Genomic DNA, 21,165 nt, shown 5'->3' with positions numbered 1-21,165 from the left:
CCTTTCAAGACAAAATTCAGACAAATCAGAGGGTGTTGCTGCCTGGGCATGTGTGCATAGAGTGCTGGTCTCAGAGGTGACACATAATGGAATAAAATTACTTCATCCCATTCTAGAGTCACGTAGGTCTGTACCACTTAGGCAGCAATCAAAATATTGTGAGTATAATAAGTGTAACTCATCTGTGGGCGACTGTGGCTCAGTGGTGAGTAGGGTCATCCTTCAATCAGAGGATCAATCCAGGGCTCCGCTAGCCCATGTCGATGTGTCCTTGAGCAAGACACTTAACCCTAAATTGCTCCCGTAGCTGCGCCTACGGTGTATGAATGGTTGATAATGTGCCACCTTGCATGATAGCTGTGCTCAGTTGTGAAAGGGTGAATGATGTCATGTAGTGTAAAGCGCTTCGAGTGGTCGGAAGACTAGAAAAGCGCTATACAAGTACGGGTCCATTTCCATTTCGTATTGTGTGCAGCTAACTTGGTGTATTGAGAAAGCATAGATTGTTATTCCATTTACAATTTTTTTTTCAGCCTCCGTAGTTGATCTTTGTAACCTACAATGCAGTAAACAAGTTTTCCACAACCAAAATGTGAGTTGTGCTACCTCGGGCTGGGGTACCCTTTTGTAGGTTTGTGCCTGTACTGATTCTGCACTTTGTCCCATGTCACTTTTGCTGCATTTAAGGAAATATTTCAACTTAAAGCTGGAAGTAGTCAATACGCAGTATTGATGCTTCCAAGTTGCTGCAAACTATTCTGCTGACAATCGAAACCGTCTAGAAATACGACACTATCCTCAGACAACTTCCTTAAGTGCACAACACATATGGACAAACACGACACTTGTAATGACGTGGAAATTCATATAACAAGTTGAAGGCTTTGTGTCACAGATCTTCTGCAGGTGCATCGAGAAGATGTAAACATGTATAAAAGAAAACTCCTGACCAAGCAAATCCCAGGATAGACTTGTTCATACCCCACTCACTCCCAAAATAAAAAAGGAAACAGAAATATCAGTAAACAGTTTTATTTAAAACAGAAGTAGGAGACAAACAAAAATGTAACTCTTGCACGGTTCCTCTACCTATTCCTAGTAATTATTGGACTGTCGTCACGTTGCCGCCAGCACGGGGGACGCCGTCACGTTGCCGCCGGCACGGGGGACGCCGTCGGAGGCCGTCACGTTGCCGCCGGCACGGGGGACGCCGTCATGTTGCCGCCGGAACGGGGGACGCCGTCACGTTGCCGCCGGAACGGGGGACGCCGTCGGAGGCCGTCACGTTGCCGCCGGCACGGGGAACGCCGTCACGTTGCCACCCACAATGTCGCTGGATGCTGAAAAAAAAAAAAAAGACAGTCTTTTGAAATCCAATTACCAAAAGCCAGACAAGGCATTCTTGAAAACGTAATCACATGACATTAAGAACCTGAGCCGTACACAAACTTGCATTTTTCCAGTAGGGTTCAAAACAACTCACTTTCTCTATAAGCTTGCAGCAACATGGACTCATGTGATTGGAGAAGTGTAAGGGCCTTCTTTAGGGAGACCTCATTGGGAGACAGTTCTATAGTAGAAAATACATTTTGTGTCAGCAACAAGCTCAGGAAACATTATCACCATTTAGACTTACCTCTCATTCTCCTCAGCAGCAGATTGCTTCTTTCATTTGTGCCACCAGCAGGCAAACAAGAGCCTATGGACAGAGCGGTTGGATTTAATCAAATGTTTCTTCCGTTTGATGGCACATGAGTCACACACTTGTTACAGCTAAATAGCAATACAGGAATTGCATAATTACCATTTTCTATACTCCACCATAACATGTTTTAATACAACAAGCTTCAAACAGAATGAAGATAAATACCTTTGGTAAGCAAGACAGTCAGCGCACAAACAAGCAAGGCTCAAAAAGCTGCCATGGCTTCAGTCACCAACAGAAAATATTGCCTGAGCCACAAGGCAGGTTAATATCCCCATTGAGCAGGTGTCCCAGCTGTTGCTCATCAGCTCTAATTGTCTCTCTCTCTCTTGCACATGAACCTCAACACTGTATTTAAGAAAAGACAGATATATATATATATATATATATATATATACACATATATATATATATATATATATATGTATATATATGTGTATATATATATATACACATATATATACATATATATATCCTCAGATATGTGTGTTTTTGTCTCTCAACGAAGATGAGTTGTTATTTTTTCAGATGTCGTGATACATGAAAACATGTAACAATCACTGAAGCCACAACATGGTGAGTCAGTGGCCTTCTGTGACTGAAAGATCTCCCATGTTGGTGAGCACAAAGACTTTACAACAGTCAAACCATGTATGTTCATGGAAAGCTGAATGAAAACATGACTTGCGACTATCCACTTGTTTAGGGAACGTTGTGTGGCGTCACGAGAGATAAAGAAGGAGAGAACAGAGGAACATAAAAGCGGACGAGAGTCAGCTGCAGAAGGAAGGCGCGCGAGAGAGAGAGAAAGAGTGCATGAACAGTCCAGTCATTGTGGTGATGATCCAGTCGGGGGCGACGGACATAATAGGATGTCAGAAGGAACACACACACACATGTGAACACACAACACACATGTTAACACCATACTGAACACACACACACACAGTATATAAATAATTAGTGTGCGATGTCAGCTTTTCCAGACAGATGGGATCAACAATTATATCCTGAGAGAAGGGGTGTGTGTTTGTGTGTAAGAGGATATAGGAAGAATCACAAAGGATATTTTTTGCACAAAGGTGTTACAGCATGTGCCAACACCAACCACACACACCACATTTAGCTGATACTTTTATCCAAAGCGACTTACATGTTTGCTCTATACACAGCAACAGGGAGCAATTAGGGGTTAAGTGTCTTGCTCAAGGACACAATGACATGGACTAGCAGAGCCAGGCCGTGAACCACCAACCCTCTGGTTGAAGGACAGGCACGCAAACCACTAAGCCACAGTCACCCCACACACACACCACACACACAGACACACACGCAATTAGCTTATTACGATGCTCTTCGTTAACAGGCAAAGGGGATATTAGTCAATCTAACAAACCCATCAGAGTTACATTTCTGAGTCACGGAGCAGATCTCAAAACCAAAATGTCACAACACGTGTAACTTGTCTTGTCACGTTGTCATGGTAATAAGCATCAGCGCATGACACCTCATGATTTGGCTGAGCAATCCAATGATGATCGAGTTCAGCGGTCCAGATTTCTCAGAGTCCTTTCAGACACATGATAATGTTGCTTTGCATCACAAAAAGAAGTAAAACTGCCTTCTATGGCCGCTATCTTGTGTGTGTGTCAGAGAAGATTAGAAAGGAAATTAAAAGTGGGAATTGAACAGAAATTAAGAGAGAGAGAGAGCAGAGACAGAGAGAGAGAGAGAGAGAGAGAGAGAGAGAGAGAGCAGAGACAGAGAGAGAGAGAGAGAGAGAGAGAGAGAGAGAGAGCGAGAGAGAGAGAGAGAGAGAGAGAGGCGATCAAAAACCTTGAGATCAATATCTTTCGTATAATTACCTACAGCTTCCTGGGTTGCTAGGAGACCAAATAGAGACGAGAGAGGGAAAGAGAAGAAGAGACGGACAGAGTACACACACACACACACACACACACACACACACACACACACACACACACACACACACATACACACACAATAATTCAGGGTTGCACTGATTCTTTTTTGTGTGTTTTTGTGATGAGTAGACCGACAGAAGAGATGAGGAAAGAGAAGGCGAGGTTAAAAAAAAAAGTGGTGGAATTAAATAAAGTCGGAAAAGAAGGAGAAAGGTTGAGGGGACAGAAATACATGTCTGGTCTTTAGAGGACTTGGGTGCATAAATAATTACTGAGGCATTTAACTGACCAATTGTTTTCATCTTTCTAATCCCATGTCCACATTGTCCTGTCTTTCCTTTCACCTTCATCTCCTCCTCGTCCTGATGTGTCTTTGTTTGCTCTCTTTTCATTGTAAGCCTTCTTTCCATTGTTCTCTTTCTTTCTTTTTCTACTTTCCGTGTCTTCCTTGCTTTCCAGTTTATCTCATTGTCTATCAATATATGTATTCAGAGACATACATCTGGTAACATTTCATGGATGACAAACAATTAAGTTTGAAAACATTGAGCTACAGAAAACAAAAGGTCCTCTTTTATGTTCATCATATAATAATTTGAATGACAGCTGAACGCATTCATGCCTTTTATCACTCATTCAATCACTCAATTCAGACGCACTGAATGACGGCTTGTAGAATCAATCTCATTGAATGGCAACATTAGACTGGTGCACTGTTCCTTTAAATAGAGAGAGGGGATGAGGAGAAGAGAGAGAGAGGAGAGAGAACTGTAGTAGAAAAGGGGGTCTTGTGTGCACTTTCTCTCTGTCTTGGGAGGTGTGTGGGTCGAGTGGGATTCGACCAAAAAGAAGAAAAAAAAGGAAAAAAGAAAGTGACTTCAGAGGATATTTCTAAAAAAGAGCTTTAAATCTGTCCAGGATTTTATTTTATTTTTTACATTTTAAAGAGAAACTGTCAGGATTTAACATTTCTGAAGAACATTTTGAACATGGAAACAACTGCCCGACATCACGACTTCTGATGCTCAATTTTAAGAAACTCAAGAAAGGGATTCAAATGAGAACATGTCAACAGTCTTGAAGATATTGAAAAAGTCTTTGATTTACTTCTGACTGTTTGGTGGGACTTCAAAAGCTGGAACAACCTGAAGATTTTCTTTAGTTGACTTTGGGAAGATATTGCAATTGTTATTCTATGGACATATAGTGGAGATTTTTTGTGGAGATTTGTAGATTTACACTACTTGTCGTTATTTATTTGAATGAATAGTGACGTAGTGAATGCGATTCAGGTGGTGAATTGTGAGCTGTTGAGGAGCCCTGTTATTGATCTATTTCTCAAAGGATTCACTTAATCAACATTGATTATCTTTGACTTCTATACTTCTTTGTCCAGAGGGGAGTGACTGAGAGGAACAATCATTCAAATCCTGTTTTTGTAGAAACCTACAAAATAATATATAATTAACCTGCTTATCACCAGCTATTTTAGCCTCAAGACACAAACAATACGACAGGAAGATGGCACAGAAAGAAGGAGGAAAAGAGCTGGGCCGTGTTAAAGCCGGGGACCATCTCGGGGCCAAAGCCATAGCTGGGGCCTCTACAGCAGGTGGAGGCGTGGTGGTGGAGGTCCGGGAGAAGAAGGGATCTCTGCGGGCCGCGATACCCACAATGCCGTTCCCTTTGGCGGTCATCTGTCTGTTCCTCAACACCTTCATACCTGGACTCGGTAAGTTTTGGAATCGGACTTCCCTCTTCTCTCATTATGGACTCATTGTTTGTGTTTGGAAAAGTCAAGTGGAAGAAGTCACGCAGACATGCCAGATAAACAAGGGAATATACAGGAGAGTGACCATAGTGGTTACATTGAAAGTTTAGGTGCAAAAATTTGGTTTGGAAAATGAACTCAAACTGTGTCCACCTTTCTTACTGTAGTCTCTCCATTTCAACGTGTCCTCATACAACATTTTTATGTTACAAAAAGTTTTTCCATATTTGGTTTCTCCTGCGAATGTCCAGCAACGTATACATTTTCGATCCTTACATGCATACAGTCTTTTCAAAATAAACTTCCATCTTCACAGGAAATTACATGGTTAAGAGAGGATTGCTGTTTCTTACTTTCTTAACCGAAGTTTCGAGACAAATAAAGCAACATCCAGTCGTGTCTGGATGTATCTCTGCCTGTGCACGTCTGTGCATTTTCCTCTGTGCACCCACACACGTGCATGTGAGAAAAAAAGGATGAGAAAGATGGCGAGAGACACCGCTCACACCTTGTGCTATAATAAACGTGTCGGGGCGTAAATACACATTGTGGGCGGATGCATCTTCACAGCTGGTAGAGACATCGTCACTAAAGCCAGACTCAATATCTGTGTCGATATCGTGGGTATGAATCTCGATACTGTAGTTTTACGACGTGATCTCAGTCGCTCATCTTAGAAGATGTTTTTAAACAGTATCAGGAAAAGTAAACCTATAGTTATATAGATTGTGAATTCTGTCACGTTCCTCAGCCTGGATGTCTTTCTCCCCAGTAATTACCAGATGGATGTCTCCATAGCGATCACCAAATAACCTCAGACGTGTCCCCTCCTCCCCTCGCCTCTGATCTATTGGTCATAGCTCTCTGGAGACGTATCTTTTGTGTGATTGTCATCCTCTATTCCTCTGTTATCTTTCCCTCCCGAAGAAGGCTTCAGACACCAAATTCTGGATCTTTTCTCTTATTCATTCATTCTTTTCTGACACGTTTACACACATTCAGCAGTCTATTTGCTGCAACCTTTACTACAGTTAATGCTGAATAGCTGACCGCGTGAATAATTCACTAACAGTCGTGTACGAAAAAATGATCAGTTTTCCCTCGTTTTTGGCGGGAACGTTGCCCTGACGTGTTGCATTAGAAATTGTCCTGAATGTGTTTCAAAAGCATCAACGTGCCACCTCATCTAGGTGTGTGTGTGTGTGTGTGTGTGTGTGTGTGTGTGTGTGTGTGTGTGTGTGTGTGTGTGTGTACAGTACGAGTGTGTGTGCAGGTTGGCCTGAATGCCTTGACATTTCATTGAACAGCTGTGCTTAGTTGCCATGACAACGCTGGCTGAAATGAACACACAATGCTTGCGTACACTGTGTGTGGCGCATGTGAGTCAATGACTGTTTGGGTCTGTGACAGAGGACAGCAGCTTCTTCTATTCAACCTCGTGCTGTAAAATGCACGCACGCATTTTGTGCATCACAGAGAGAAAAATATGTATGCTGACGAACACGTGCAGCATAACTGGAGCTTAAAAGCTCTTTTGGCCTTTAAAATCTCAAGTCACATTTCCTGAAGATCACATCATGTAATAAGATGACATACATGGAGGGCTGAACCTGTCCACTATCAAGTATGATAGTCGCTTTGTTGCTGCGCTGGAGATACTGTTTATCTAATAGCGTTCTAGCTAACCTGGCACCTAACCTGGCACATCTAAAATAAAAAATAACACGTGAACTAACTGCTTCCCTATTTTGTTCATTCACACTAAGCTAGGCGACAGGTAGTGGCTGCACCTTATATCTTCATTTTTACGGCACGCAGATGTCTTTCTCAGAGTGTCTTTTAATGACGCAGATGGTTTACATAGTTACTTGAAAGCCCAGTGCCATCATATGCAGTCATATGCCGAGGGGAGCGTTGTGCGTCGGTGTCAGACGCTGTGGGACGTGAAGAATCGTCTGTCTTTGACCCCTGGGAATGAAAACCGGCTGGTAACCACATATCTTGTGTGTTTAATATGTAGTCAAGTTGTGGTTGTGGACTTAAGTACTGTAACCTCAACAGCTGGGACCAGGAATCTAGGTAGCTGAGAGGTCGACAGTTGTTTGTCAAGGAAGCATATCTTTGAGCTTCGAACAGAGACACACAGACACAGCGGAGTGGTGTTTTTATTTTTCACAAAGACTCCTTGAATCCAAGGCTCCTTGAATCTAAAATAGGAGGTTGGATGTTTTCCTGATCGGGCCTCAAATGTGACGAAAAAAGTGTGAAGGACATTGAGTTGGAGGATTCAATCGCACAACTTCCTTCTCTCGAGGCCACTTTCCATTAATCCTGCCTGACTTTATGTAGCCAGCATCATAAAGATTGCCCCTGGAGACTGAGTAAATATCTATACTGAGTACCAGAGAAGCTGTTAGTCAGTTGACCGATTAAAGAGCTGTCGGCTTCTAAATAATTACACATACTTCTTGTGATGGAAGCAACAGCTCATCGCTCTAGTTGTGAACGATCTTTGCCATAAGTGGAATAGACAGTGTGAGGCTTTCGACTCAGAAAGAGTGAATCTATGATTACATTCCCAGTGGGAGCGGGTGGCAGAGGTCACATCTGTAGGTGTGTATGTGTGCACGTGCATGTGTGTGTGTGTGTGTGTGTGTGTGTGTGTGTGTGTGTGTGTGTGTGTGTGTGTGTGTGTGTGTGTGTGTGTGTGTGATTGATCATGTGATTGATGGAATGTGATGTTGGAGACACCGCATCAGTTCAGCTCATCAGGATGGTTTATTGTCTCTCATGTTATCCAACATCTCCAATACTATAAACTGATCAAGTATCAGTCCCTGGTTGCAAATATCATTGAGCTAGGATGTGGATATTATATATAATATAATAATCATAATATATATGATATTAGATTAGTGATATTGATATCCACAGTTCCCATAGACAATCGTAAAGTGATTGACTGATTTAGAATAAACATAGAAATGTGTGTGTGTGTATTTTAGAATATATGCACATTTTAAAGTTACTATAAAGAACTTTCATTTTGTGTTGATTTTGGCCCTGTGGAAGAACGTGGTAGTGTTTCCAAGCAACATAGTCCCATTTATGGAAGACCATTACCGCGATTATGATAAAAATATCCTGTCAGTCATAATGTGATAGCATCTCATAATTATGACTACATAAAAATGATGATTATGGATCTTTATTTTTTCATCACTGTGGCGGAAATGGGTTTCCACATCATTTCACTTCTGCTACGCACAAACCTGGTTGTGGTATAGCACAGGGTCTGGGGTGGTTATTCCTGTTAAATACAGAAGATGTGTGCTCCAAGAGCAGTGCAAGGCTGTGAGGCCATTTTGTCATTGCACATGACAGCCCCTGGCCCAAAAGACTTTGGACAATTACAACACTAACAGCTATAATAATATGTTGAATTATTTTTTCCCCGGGTACCACAAACCCCCTTCAAATGATTGGAAAATCAGAATGTGATCCTTCTGGTCCAATAAAAATGAAGAAAGTTTAAATGACTTGTTCTACACAGTTTTACAGTCTTTCTCCCTTAATTTATATTCTTTCTTTCCTTTCTACCTCTGTTTTTTTTATGTATCTCTCCCTAAATGTCTTTGTCTATCTTATGTCTTTTACACTCCACCATTAACCTCCCACACTACCAGTGGGTGCTTTGTGGAGTTCTCTGTGTAATTATAGTAATTAGTCTGTGTAATATCTATGCGCACACACACACACACACACACACACACACACACACACACACACACACACACACACACACACACACACACACACACACACACACACACACACTCACTCACTCACTCACATCTCCCACATGCAACATACAGGGAGTCTAAGAGCTTGCCACACATGGTAGATTATTAAGAGTAGATTTCTAAAACCAAAAAGATAAAATGTTTCATTAACCTTTATTAGTGTGGTGGAGGACTGTTGAGCACACATACAGTATGTTCAGGTTTTTATTCAACTGTACACATTCACATCTCAATTCAGTTTATTTATTTGTATAGCCCCAAATCACACACAGCAAGCTATTCCCTCGCTTTGTTCACATCAATCATGATGTCGTTTGAAAGGCGCTGTATGAGGTCAGCAGCTGCAACATGTAGAACAGAGAGATAATTATTTTTTTGACTGCTTTGATTTCGCCCATGGTGTAGAATTATTCTTGCATTAACAGGACATTCCTTTCAAACGACAGCTGCCATGTTTGAATCCACGAATAACATTTGTTTCATTAACTTTTGCTCGTGAGACAAAGAGACGTTGGTGGGATGATGAGAAAGCAAAGAAATCATGCTTGGATGCAATAACTGGACAGCTTTGCTTCGCAAACGTGCCACAGATCAGATACCTATCAGGTGATTTTCAAATTTGACAGTGAATAAAAACAACTTATTTGATATCAGCAATCAATCAAATACATTTTTTTTTGTAGGCAATAAAGCGATGCATTATTGTTGTGAATCACATCTTTGCAACTTGTATCCCATACGTGGATTTAAAACACCGTGGATCTGCGTTAACTCAATCTTTGCTTCTTTCACACTCTGCATCTTACCACACAGAGATAGCCTCTAGCTGGTGAACATAGTGAAGCATGTAGCAGCTACAGAGCCAGATGTTTCCTTCAGGTGGTGGTAGAGACCAAAACAGAGCTAAAAAGCAGAGTAAATATTGGACTTACATTACCATCATCAGATGGACAGAAATTTGACTCCAAATTAAAGCTAATGTTAATATATACAACTTTTGTTGGTTCTACATTTATATTTGTTTACTTGAATGCCTATTAGATGGTCACAAGTCATGTTGTGTATCATCTCTCCTTTATCTATTCGCATACACTAGCAGCATTGATTAGTTTTTTTGGTATGTGATCACTTTAAACAGCTTATTGTGATTAAATATGAAAAATAACGTCCTTTTTAAGTAAATAACTGTATTTTGCCCCTAAAAATTGACCCAGCCTAACGTTACTCAGGTATAGTATTTCGGTACTGTATTATGACATTTCACTGGGTCTGCAACTAATGACAACTAATAATAAACTAACTTAACCCATAGGAAATTGCTTTTCACTATTGACATTTTGTATATAATAAATATTATAATTGTTAGCCCTAATGGACGTACAGAACCTACTGTTCAGTGAACGCAACACACATGACTAAAATAAAAATAAACGGACTGTATAAATCCTGTTTGACATGTCAGAGATGGAAGTGATGTGTAACCATTCAGCCACCAGCTTGCTGTCAATCATGGCTCATGTATGGAGGTGGACAGCTTCGCCAGGAGCCAGAGCCAGAGCATCTGCTGGTGGGCGGGGCCTCTGCGACCCGAACATTTTTCTTTCTGATGAGATCGGTTCCCAATTAATCACACAGTAGCTCTTTCCGTGAGATACATTTTAAAGGACAAGTAAATATCTTCATCTCTCCTGTTCCACATGAACGTTTTTCTTTTTTTCCCTTTTTTTTTCTTTTTACTGGGCTGCTCACTATTCTGGGATTGTGCTTGTACCAGAGTTTGACCGTTCCAAATAAGGCAGTGCAGGGCATGTGAAAGTAAATATTATGGTGTACATTTATATTTGGCAGAGATTAATCAAATTGGTACGTCTGTGTTTCTATAGAAAGCCCTCAGTTATTATTTTTTGCCTGATTACTAAGAGACAGAGAGAAAAAACATGGAAATAGACTCAGAGAAAAAGTAATAAGAAACTTTTACATGAGTCAACTTTGGCCTTTCCTCGCTCCCGAGAAACGAAACGCAGCTGGCCGCCCGGCCGTTCTTGTCTTCCCTCCCCAACCTGTTTGTTTTGCCCTGGTCTTTGAATTCCTTGATTGTGACAAGCAATGGGGCGAGCCGAAAGAGGAGGCCAAGGCCATGATGCACATTACTACGCCCACTAGGCATTTTCCTATGTCGCATTCACTGTTCACAGTGTTCAGTTCAGTATTTGCAAAAGAGTACAAAAAGACTGCAGAGAGAAGGATTCAAACATCAGCTGATTCGGTTAGAATTGAAACATATTGTTTGAGGTGTTCGATGACTAATGGGATGGAGATGTCAGGGAGATCCATCAATTCTGAATGATGGTTCACGTCACACCAGCTTGTATTCTGTCCAGAAATTCATATTTTAGAAGGTATTGTATGTTTTTCTGCAATCATTGATAGACTGGACACTGATTGGATGGCAAATAGTTTGTAGGAACTGCCTTCAAAGTAGGAAGTGAAACTATGTCATGTTATGTACATAGACTGTCTATAAGAAGTGGACGTAGTCATTGTGAAACTAGTGTTTGAGAATATAAACTAATTTCTACAATATTTACTGAGGTGATAAATCAGGTGAGAATCAGACTTATTTTCTACAACCAGAGGAGTCGCCCCTGATGACCTTTAGAAAGAATGAAATCACTTCAGCATGGCCTTCACTTTTCAGATGTTACTGTCTAGTCATGTTCCATTTCCCAAAAAATGAATGTATGGATGTCAGGTAGGCTGCAACAAACAATAGTCGAGTCTCGGTGAAATAACACTGCAGGTTGGTACAACAATAGCTTAGTAGGCAAATCTGCACGTCGTTGATAACATGCGGTGGAGCCATTATACAAATAGTAAGATTCATATGTCCTATTCCTGAGGGAAGGTTGTCATGGAAACATCCTGTGATAAAATTGTCTGAGTCGCGTGCACCGAGACACACACATGCACAGCGTATACACCCACCGACACACCCACGCAGTGCTGTACATGTGAAGGTCTAGGTCTCCAGATAACAAAATATGCAGTGATATTAGATTTCATTCAGGCAGACAAGGATTGTCCACAGAGATAATCCTGTTTTAAGCCCACAGGACGTGAGCGACGTCGTGTCCGTGTTATTCTGTGCTCTTTTCCCGGACATAGATCCACTGCCGTTGGGGCCAGATACTCACAAACGGCGGCCACTTGACATTTACTCAGGGACCGAGTGGCTGCTTTGAGCTATCGCTTTGTTCAAACAGTTATTTCCTCTGGGCAGAGGAGGGTTTTATTCTATTTCTCATGTTTTTATTTTAGCAAATGGAACTCTCCTATTGTGAAGCCAGACTTTTCATGAGGTTGATTTGTAATGACATTCCCATCAGCCATTGTGTTATGTGCTAATTGGCTAATGATGGTGGTTAGCATAAGCTGCTAAACAGCGTGCTGTTAGCGCGCTGTCACCGTGAGCATATTCTGAAGTTAGCATTTAGCTACAATTACACTGGAATTCACTTGTGTCGTGTTTTTCCAGGTGAGGCGTGCACATACACTGTGGTTTATTTCCATGGAAAGTTTGCTGTGCAGTATCCTTCAAAGAGAAATTAACCAGAGTGGAAAACTCTTTCAACGTCTTTGCATCACGTTGGGCTAAACTCATCACCAAGCCAGATGCATCGTTGCTAACAGGACGTTTGTTTTTTGTGCTGTTTTTGTCCCACAGGTACCTTCATCTCAGCGTTCGCCGTGCTGTGTGGAGCTCGTAACGAGCTGATCTCGGAGCGAGGCGTTTGTTGTGTGTTCTGGCTCAACGTGGCGGCGGCCCTCATCCAGATACTGACGGCGGTCGTAATGGTTGGATGGATCATGAGTATCTTCTGGGGAATGGACATGGTCATCCTGGCAAGTCAGTGCCCGTCTAGCTGTGCTCAGCTTTCTTCTCTTCACCTCTTATTTTAATTTTAATTTTAGTCTTGTCTCCTTTGCTTTTGTTTGTCTGCCTCGGACATGACATGCAGTAGGTGGAGTTCATTCAACCAACTATTGAAATGTAACATGAAAATCATATTACAATACTTGTGTAAAAACTCAAGTCTAAAGTTTTCCAGTGGCAGGGGTAATATTTGTCATGGTCATGGTTATGGTTACCACAGCCTGTAGAGTGGTGGGAAAGTGCCCAGTGAAACGGTCTATGACCTATGGTAGATTATTCCTCACGATATTTTAATATATAAAATTTGCTTTCCAAGTTGTTTGTTGTTAAACATGTAAAGGACAAGTCTAGCGGTGTTGTTTTTTCCTTATCCCGTTTTAGTTTGTACTCGTTGTAATGATGCCAGCACGAGGCATGTGTGCCATAAAATGGCGTAATCACGGCGTGAAAGTGGCTTAATCACAGTGCGACCAAGCGCTTGGTTGTGCCCCTCTGAATTTTTGGCTTGAGAAATGCTTAAAAATCTTAATTTGAGTGTATTTTTTTGGCAGCCAAATCAAAATAGTTTACAGGATATTCACCTTTGTTTCTTTATAATGCATGTGATACATGACGTGTGTCTTTACAGGTCTTAGATAACTATAATCCCTCCTCTGTATTGTGGAGGTTGGCTTATGTCTTTTTGCTGGTTGCACTCATCTTTTTGATTCTTCACAGTTAATTTTGTTTGTACGCCCTCTGGCGTTTTTTGGAAGAATAATGCAACCAACAACAAGCGCGTTGAGCATAAACGCCTTTGTGCATGTTCGGAGCTCACGCGCCATCTGGCTCATACTGAGCCAAGCACGAGTATAAACAAAGCTTAACAAGTTTTGTCTGTGAGGCTAAAGTCTGATATAACGTATTCATTGGTGTCATAGAGCTCTATCATTGTTGAAAAACTATTAAAACACACCAATGATGTATTGGATTACATTCGCTCACACACACCGTCATGCCGCCCCAACAAACACACTATTTACTCCTGTATTGGAAACATTAGCTGGAAATTACATGTCTGTGGCCCATGTTTAAAGCATCTTCAGTAGGAACCAACAGACTGGTACAGGTTGGGGACATCGGAAAGCTTTGCGAGGCAACAGGTTTTAGTCGATCAAAGCTAATAAGACGTCAAATCAAAAGTGTTTATAATTGTGTAAATGTGGGCACACATTTTAAGAAGGCATTCATAGTGTTCCCCCGGATGTTGCCACAAAATAAGAACAAATATGGAATAACTCCAACAAATCGTAGCAGCTCTGTGCAATGCTAGTAATATATTTTTCTTGCAAAAACATCAGACATAGGAACGAAATAAAGAGGTTAATGCAGACAACAAAGACAAATTTTACCAACTTCTCTATTAGAAAGTAGTGTGTTCTCTTCAGACATGGATGTATGAACAAGTGAGCGCGCGCACACACACACAGACACACACACACACACACACACACACACACACACACACACACGTGTGCGAAGAGTCACAATTATCTCTCTGCACCAAGGCAGTCTTTGAATTGCCACAGCGCTCTCTCCTCTGTTTGTATACGAGGTAATTGCTGCCCGCGTGTTTCACCCCAATGAGTGCAAGAATCTGTGTGTGTGTGTGTGTGTGTGTGTGTGTGTGTGTGTGTGTGTGTGGGAGTGAGCGACCCCCCTGGTGAGCTTCTCTTTCACTGCTCCCCACTGTTTCCAGGCCTCTGGGCACAAGTCTTATTCAATTGTTGCTGCTAGAAATAAAAACTCCAGTTCGCGCTCTTATGGTGTATTGCATATTTATATTGAATATGAAAACTATTTTCATGTTAGCACTAAAGGCCAAGGTGAAATCATGCATGTTGGCTTCTATAAGATCAATTATTGTTCAACAATTCATCGCCACGATTCATGTCTTCAGCTATTCCCTCCCTCCATGAATTACTCTGATAATGTGGCATCTCTATGAATTTATCCTTCTGTCTCTGATGAGCCTGTGTTGCATATGATCAATGGACTCTTTCTCTCCACTGTTCTGCCTCGCACTCTCCTCTTCCTCCTATCTGTTTAATGATCATGGTATTATCTTCCTCCCACTGATCGCCCTTCCTACAGGCGATCAGTGGGAGGAAGATCTGCCTCTTTCCCTATCTAATGATTGTTCCTATTTGATCTGGCTCCCTCTCGTTCACATTATTCCTCCCACTCTCTGCCCCCCTTTCCCAGTCTCCCTCTCCGCCTCCGTTTCTCCTTCGTTTTTTTCTTCTTCTCTCCATGTCTCTGCTCATTGATCCAACACACCAGGGTTGTGTTACTGTTTGTGTATTCATTTGGTCGTGTTATGTATCGGACTTAAAGTGAGGTCAGCTCATGTTGAAAGATGTTTTTTTTTCTCCTTTCCCTAGAAAGTTACCAGAATGCTCTGTGGGAATTTCTCTTGTAAATGTCTGTACGATAATATTTGAAAAGTATTTAACAATTAAGCTCCTAGTTGTCATCACTAACTGTCTCTCTTTCTCTCCCCCGCTTCATGAACTCAAGTTTCTGATGGTAAGTGTTTCTCTTTTGTTTCCTCCTCACTAACAGTCCCTCGGAGAGTTGATAAAAGAGTGGAGTAATGTGGAGAAGCACGTCAAATAAATAATGCATAGTCAGCTATTGCTAAATATAACATTGAGTCTGAGTAAACCAAAACAAATAAGGACATTTCCCAGGCTCAGAAAAAAATATATAAACGTGAATTAAGAACTCAGTAAAGCATTTAAGTTCCTCCTTGGAAAATTAAGTATGAAAAAATGAAAAGAAATATCCATACATACAAGTATTAGAGCTTCATCTGATGATGAAGACCATGTCGGGTGGTTGAAGGCTACAGGACAACTGAGCAAATTCCATCTGCTGATAAAGGAGCATGCCTGGCTAAAAATCAGAGGTGGAAATAGTAGAGTGTTGTACTCAAGTAAAAGTACTGCTGCAAAAAAGACATCTTGTTCAAGTAAAACTACTAGTGTAAAAATACAGTTCATTAAAAGAGGGTTTGTCCAAACCAACCGAGCATAAACAATAGAAAATACACCCAAAAGCACACGAACAAATGCTATTTCTTTAAATATATTTAAAATACTGATGTGCTAAGTGAATGGATGCATTGTTCTGCACAATCCTCAGCAAAAAATAATAATAATTATATATATATATATATATATATATATATATATATATATATATATATATATATATATATATATATATAGCCTACAAATGTTTGCAGGAAAAACATAAAATAAATGTTAAGTGTCATAATCAACCAGTGACCTTCCCCAGCATGATATCCTAAATTTCAGATTTAGTGAGACTACCAGTTGGAAACTGTCAAAACGTTTTACTTCTGCTTTTAAAAGCCTCAGCAAAAATGTAAATCCCGGCGCCATACCTGATGTGATGCTAACAAAACATGGCTCCCTAGTGCTGTACTCTTTACAAACACGAGGTGAAGATTAATAGGATGGGTTCCTCTTGGTGTTTAAGTTATAGGAGCGCAACCTGTCCTCGCCTGTTGATCCTCACCAGACCACAATGAGTGTCGTGTGAAGCTTATACTTCTGTTTTCAAAAATGTTGCCTCATTGATAAGAGAAGTTTTTTATTTGCTGATGGAATTAGTTTCAAATCCATTTAAATCCATAATACCAGACAGACTGGTACTGTTTCCCACTTTGGGGAAGCTGGGGTAATGGCTTGCAGCCAACACTTTCATTTCTCTCAATTAAATGAAATGGAGAAAAGCAATTACTGTCAAAATTTCAAAATAAACACTTAGTAATTACAAGCAGCGCTTTAAACCCCTCTTAACTGGGGATATAAAAGATAGATTATAGATTTTACTATTATTTCTACAAACATTCAAATGTCTTCCTCTCTCCTTTCTTCCTCAGGCTACAGAGACCAGAGTCTTCCTCAGGATGTCTGAGAAAGGTCGATCTCGTGTTCGCTGATGGATCACGTGACCAGTTTGACCTCTTTAACCCGCCTGATGCCTGATGGCACTACCTGTATCTGTGTGATGACCGGTCGCAGTCTTTCAAATGCTGGACCACAGAGAGGAGCAGAGACATTAAGATAAATTAGCCACTTGGGGAAAGAAAGAAGGAAAGAAGAATCAGCTGACTGCTTCTGCCTGAACGCTCATGATTGGTTGAGACCATATTTATATTTAGTTTAAAAGGAACAGGACGAGGAAAAGGAGACTTAAAAGCTGTACAGTCACAAGAAAAACAATGTGTATTTTGTTGATTCATTATAACAGTGATTTTTGATATTTTTTAATTTGATCTATTTGATAAAAACTATAAATCTATAAAAGAGACCAGGCTACATGTTTCCGACATGACAGGGGGAATAAAGAAGGAAGGACTGTGTGAGAAAATTATGATATTGATTTCAATTTTCACAGTGGAAAAAAATGACAACAAAAAGAATAATGTTATTTAGCGCATACCATTCCGAATAATATAACGGTATTTACAGAACCAGTTTCCCACTTTGGCACTAAATTGTCTGCCCTGTGCAATCACTCCGCTTGAAGCCGTTTATTTCGGTGGACTTTTCTTTGGGATATTGATACCCGCTCCATCTTCTCCATCTTCAGTGTTACTGCTTACAGCCAGAACCAAATCACTGCTCACGGGATGCGTGTCATCCTGAAATTACAGAGCTGTGTGAAAAAAATGAATCACGCCTCCTGGCACTTATTGGATTTTAATTTGCATGCCTCTTCAATGTGTAAATCAGTGTCAGAGGGATATTACACGTTATTAGAACATGGTATCCAATTAACAATATGCCACTCTGGGGAACCATAGTCACCGCCCTCTCTGCCACATAATGACAAAGATCCAGTTAAGATGGAACTTAAGTTTGTTCAACTTTGTTTTAACATTTTTATTTTACTTGTTATATAGACCCTGAAGAATATGCGTGCACATGCTGGGAACAGAAATTACATTTTGCTCTAGCCATCCGGACGATTTAGCAGACGTTTTCGTGTTTGTAGTGCCCATTTCAAAATTTTGAAAACTCAAAACTGAGGCCTTGTCATAGTGTTTGACGTCCTGCACATGGCCACAGAAGAATGTAACTAGTGACTTGTATGCTCGTAATTTCTCGCTGGTGTAACGTAAATACTGGGCCACTTGCTAATTAATGTATTCTACCCGCTCACTAATAGCACACAAATATGGAAAGTCAATGTGTTTCAGGTTGCATTCACAATCTTTGGTGGTTAATGCCGTTGCATAGCTAGATAAGCTATTGCACTTTTGCAGTACTTCTGTGCCAAACTGCGTGCGCACACTTACATTATGTCATAATTGTTTACAAACTTAAAGGGTCTATAAGGAAAATAAATCCAAAAGTCCTAAATTCACATTAATTATATAACTATAAAAAAATTGGTTGTTCAATCACTGCTATCTGTGTAAATTGTGTATATATTAATTGTATTATTATACTTATATATGTTTGTGTGTGTGAGTGATAGTGTGCAATAGTGGAAATGAAGATCGGAGAATACACAGTGTGGCCTCAGTTTAACCTTGTAGGAATGTGTGAAGATCATAAGTAAAGACGGAGAATGATATCACATACCAGACACAATCAAAAAAAGTTGTAGTATTTAACTAAACCTGCCTTGGAAGTATTGATCCAAACAAAGCCTTTCCCGTGATGCCACATCAGCATCAACAGCTCACGGATCTGAAAACCTATCCAAGAGTTTCAAAAGTCAAAGAGTCTCAAACTAAAAATAATTAAACCAGATCAGCTTCATCAGCCACAACAACAACAGAAAGTGGATCGAAATCGCTGCGAGTGTGTTTACCGTGAGCTCCGTTATGGCTGCACCAACTGAACGGACTCCGACCGGGCCACCTGACAAAAATACTAGTACAGCACACCTTAAAAAAAACAGAAATGCAGATTATTACCTCTCGTAATATGGGACAGATTCAGAAAATGTCCTGCAGCATTTCTGGGAGAAAGTAGAGATAAATTCCCATCTTGGTTGTGCCTCGAAAATACCACACTTCATGTGCATAATTCACATTTCTTCCCCCCCCCCTTCAGATTTTTTTTTATTATCTCTGTAGGTTTTAATGATCTTCATTATTTTAGCCAAATGCCTTTTAAGAGTACTACTGTAGTTTGGATGACGACGCCAATGTTTTTCTGTGTATATGTTGTACAGATGGTGATGATGATGATGTCTGTGATGGTGATTATATTCTATGCCTTACACACATGACCAATGTTTTTCCTCAGAGGTGTTTCTGTAGCGCTGGAGTTTATTTGCTTTGTGTGGGTTTGGGTGCAATTTTAAAGATCTGAAATAATTGTTATTTAGACACTTGACTATAACGATGGTGGTGTTGTGCTAGCTTTTGGATAGTAGACAAACAAACTGCCATGTACAGTTTTCTGCATGCATATCTTTGTTGCCAAGTCACTGTATCTCTCTCTCTCTCTCTCTCTCTCTCTCTCTCTCTCTCTCTCTCTCTCTCTCTCTCTCTCTCTCTCTCTCTCTCTCTCTCTCTCTCTCTCTCTCTCTCTCTCTCTCTCTAATTGGGCTGACTCATGAATAAACATATCTTTCTGAATATGGCTAATGCCTTTACAGATCATGAAGAAAACGGTTGATACTGTGGTATGATTGACATTCATCATGTTTCCTCTTGCTCAACAATTTGCTCCAAATTCACTTTTCTGCAGATTGTTTTTCTTCCAGAGCGCCAATAATGCAGTTGACCCATTTCTTGACATATATTTGACATGTCATTGTTGATGCTGCAGTAAATTTAGTGATTCATTTTAGGGCTAAATGTGACGCAATTTTTTTTTACACAAAATATTAACATAATGTTTGTGTTCCTGATATATTGTTTGAGTGGCATTTCTGAATATTTCCTTTAGCAATTAGTGTTAACGGTGTTTGAACTGCATAGTCAACAATATGAAAACTTAATTCCAAGGTAAATTAACTAAATGAACATTTAGGATTGTGTGATATTCTCTAAATGATGGAAGGATCGTCAAATAGATCATTTATATATTTGCTGTAACCTCAAAGTCAATATTGTGGAGCTTTGTGCGAAGACAATAACTTGATGCAAGTACAAGTATAAGTATACATTTGAGTATGAGCTTCTGTTTTGCAATATCACAAACAAGTGAACGTTCAACAAAAAGATATCAATAATAATAGAATATGCAAGGGAGGCCAGAAGCATAAAAGGCTGTTTGTCCATGGAGCATGCTTTCCCAAAATTTAAATAAGGAGATTGGGGCGAGTCCCAATTTTTCCTGAAAGGCAATCTGTCTTTTACTTATCAAGTAATTAAAATATTGCTTTGCTAACCATGATCATACTTTACTTTAATCCTAATTCACCACCTGAGCTGCTGCTGTTCACTGTGGACAAAGAAGGTACATTAGAGCTTCTGACATGTAAACAAGGTGACAAGGGTGATAAGAATCGTACCCAGACTTTCTGAGAGGCCCCTCTCACCATATAAGGACTGCTCACTGCTTGCTCTTTCTGACCCGACAGCGAGGTGCACAACATCCCCCCCAACACTCCTCTCTTGTAGTGTAAACACACCTTGTGTGGAGTAGTTTCCATCTCAGCTCAGCAAGCTGCAATGTCAAAACACATTCAGGTCATGGAGATGCAACGCAGCGACGACCCTGGTTTGAAAACAGTTTTCACCCAAACTGCAGTCGACGTCATTATAAAACATTCTAATCACGATATATCTTGACAGAACGGTGGTGGCTTTTCAAACTGTCTCGGGGTCCTGACCTCGTGGTTCAGACTCTCTGACAGCAGAGAACCTGCATGGGAGTCAAATGTGGCCTCTAGAAAACAGTTTTATAGCATGTATTCTGGGAAAACAGCAGATTGCATTTGACTGGAATTAATGAAAATGTATGAATCTCTTGGCAAGCTTATGCTTC

The 21,165-nt window shown here is 40.5% G+C and overlaps 1 protein-coding gene across 1 annotated transcript; it reads left to right on the top strand.

Annotated features, from left to right (window-relative positions):
- Window positions 1–5,151: 5,151 nt before the first annotated feature.
- Window positions 5,152–17,125, top strand: stum (stum, mechanosensory transduction mediator homolog; the record flags this gene model as incomplete). Its single annotated transcript, XM_079215723.1, has 3 exons — window positions 5,152–5,362; window positions 12,929–13,111; window positions 17,091–17,125. The coding sequence occupies 3 exons, from the start codon at window positions 5,152–5,154 to the stop codon at window positions 17,123–17,125; spliced, it is 429 nt and encodes a 142-aa protein (XP_079071849.1).
- Between the last annotated feature and the right edge of the window lie 4,040 nt (window positions 17,126–21,165).

This window comes from Taurulus bubalis (genome assembly GCF_910589615.1).
Source record: "Taurulus bubalis genome assembly, chromosome: 3".
Classification (NCBI taxonomy): domain Eukaryota; kingdom Metazoa; phylum Chordata; class Actinopteri; order Perciformes; family Cottidae; genus Taurulus; species Taurulus bubalis.
The sequence above is the reverse complement of the archived record's forward strand: the minus strand, read 5'-3'. Positions and strand labels throughout refer to the sequence as shown.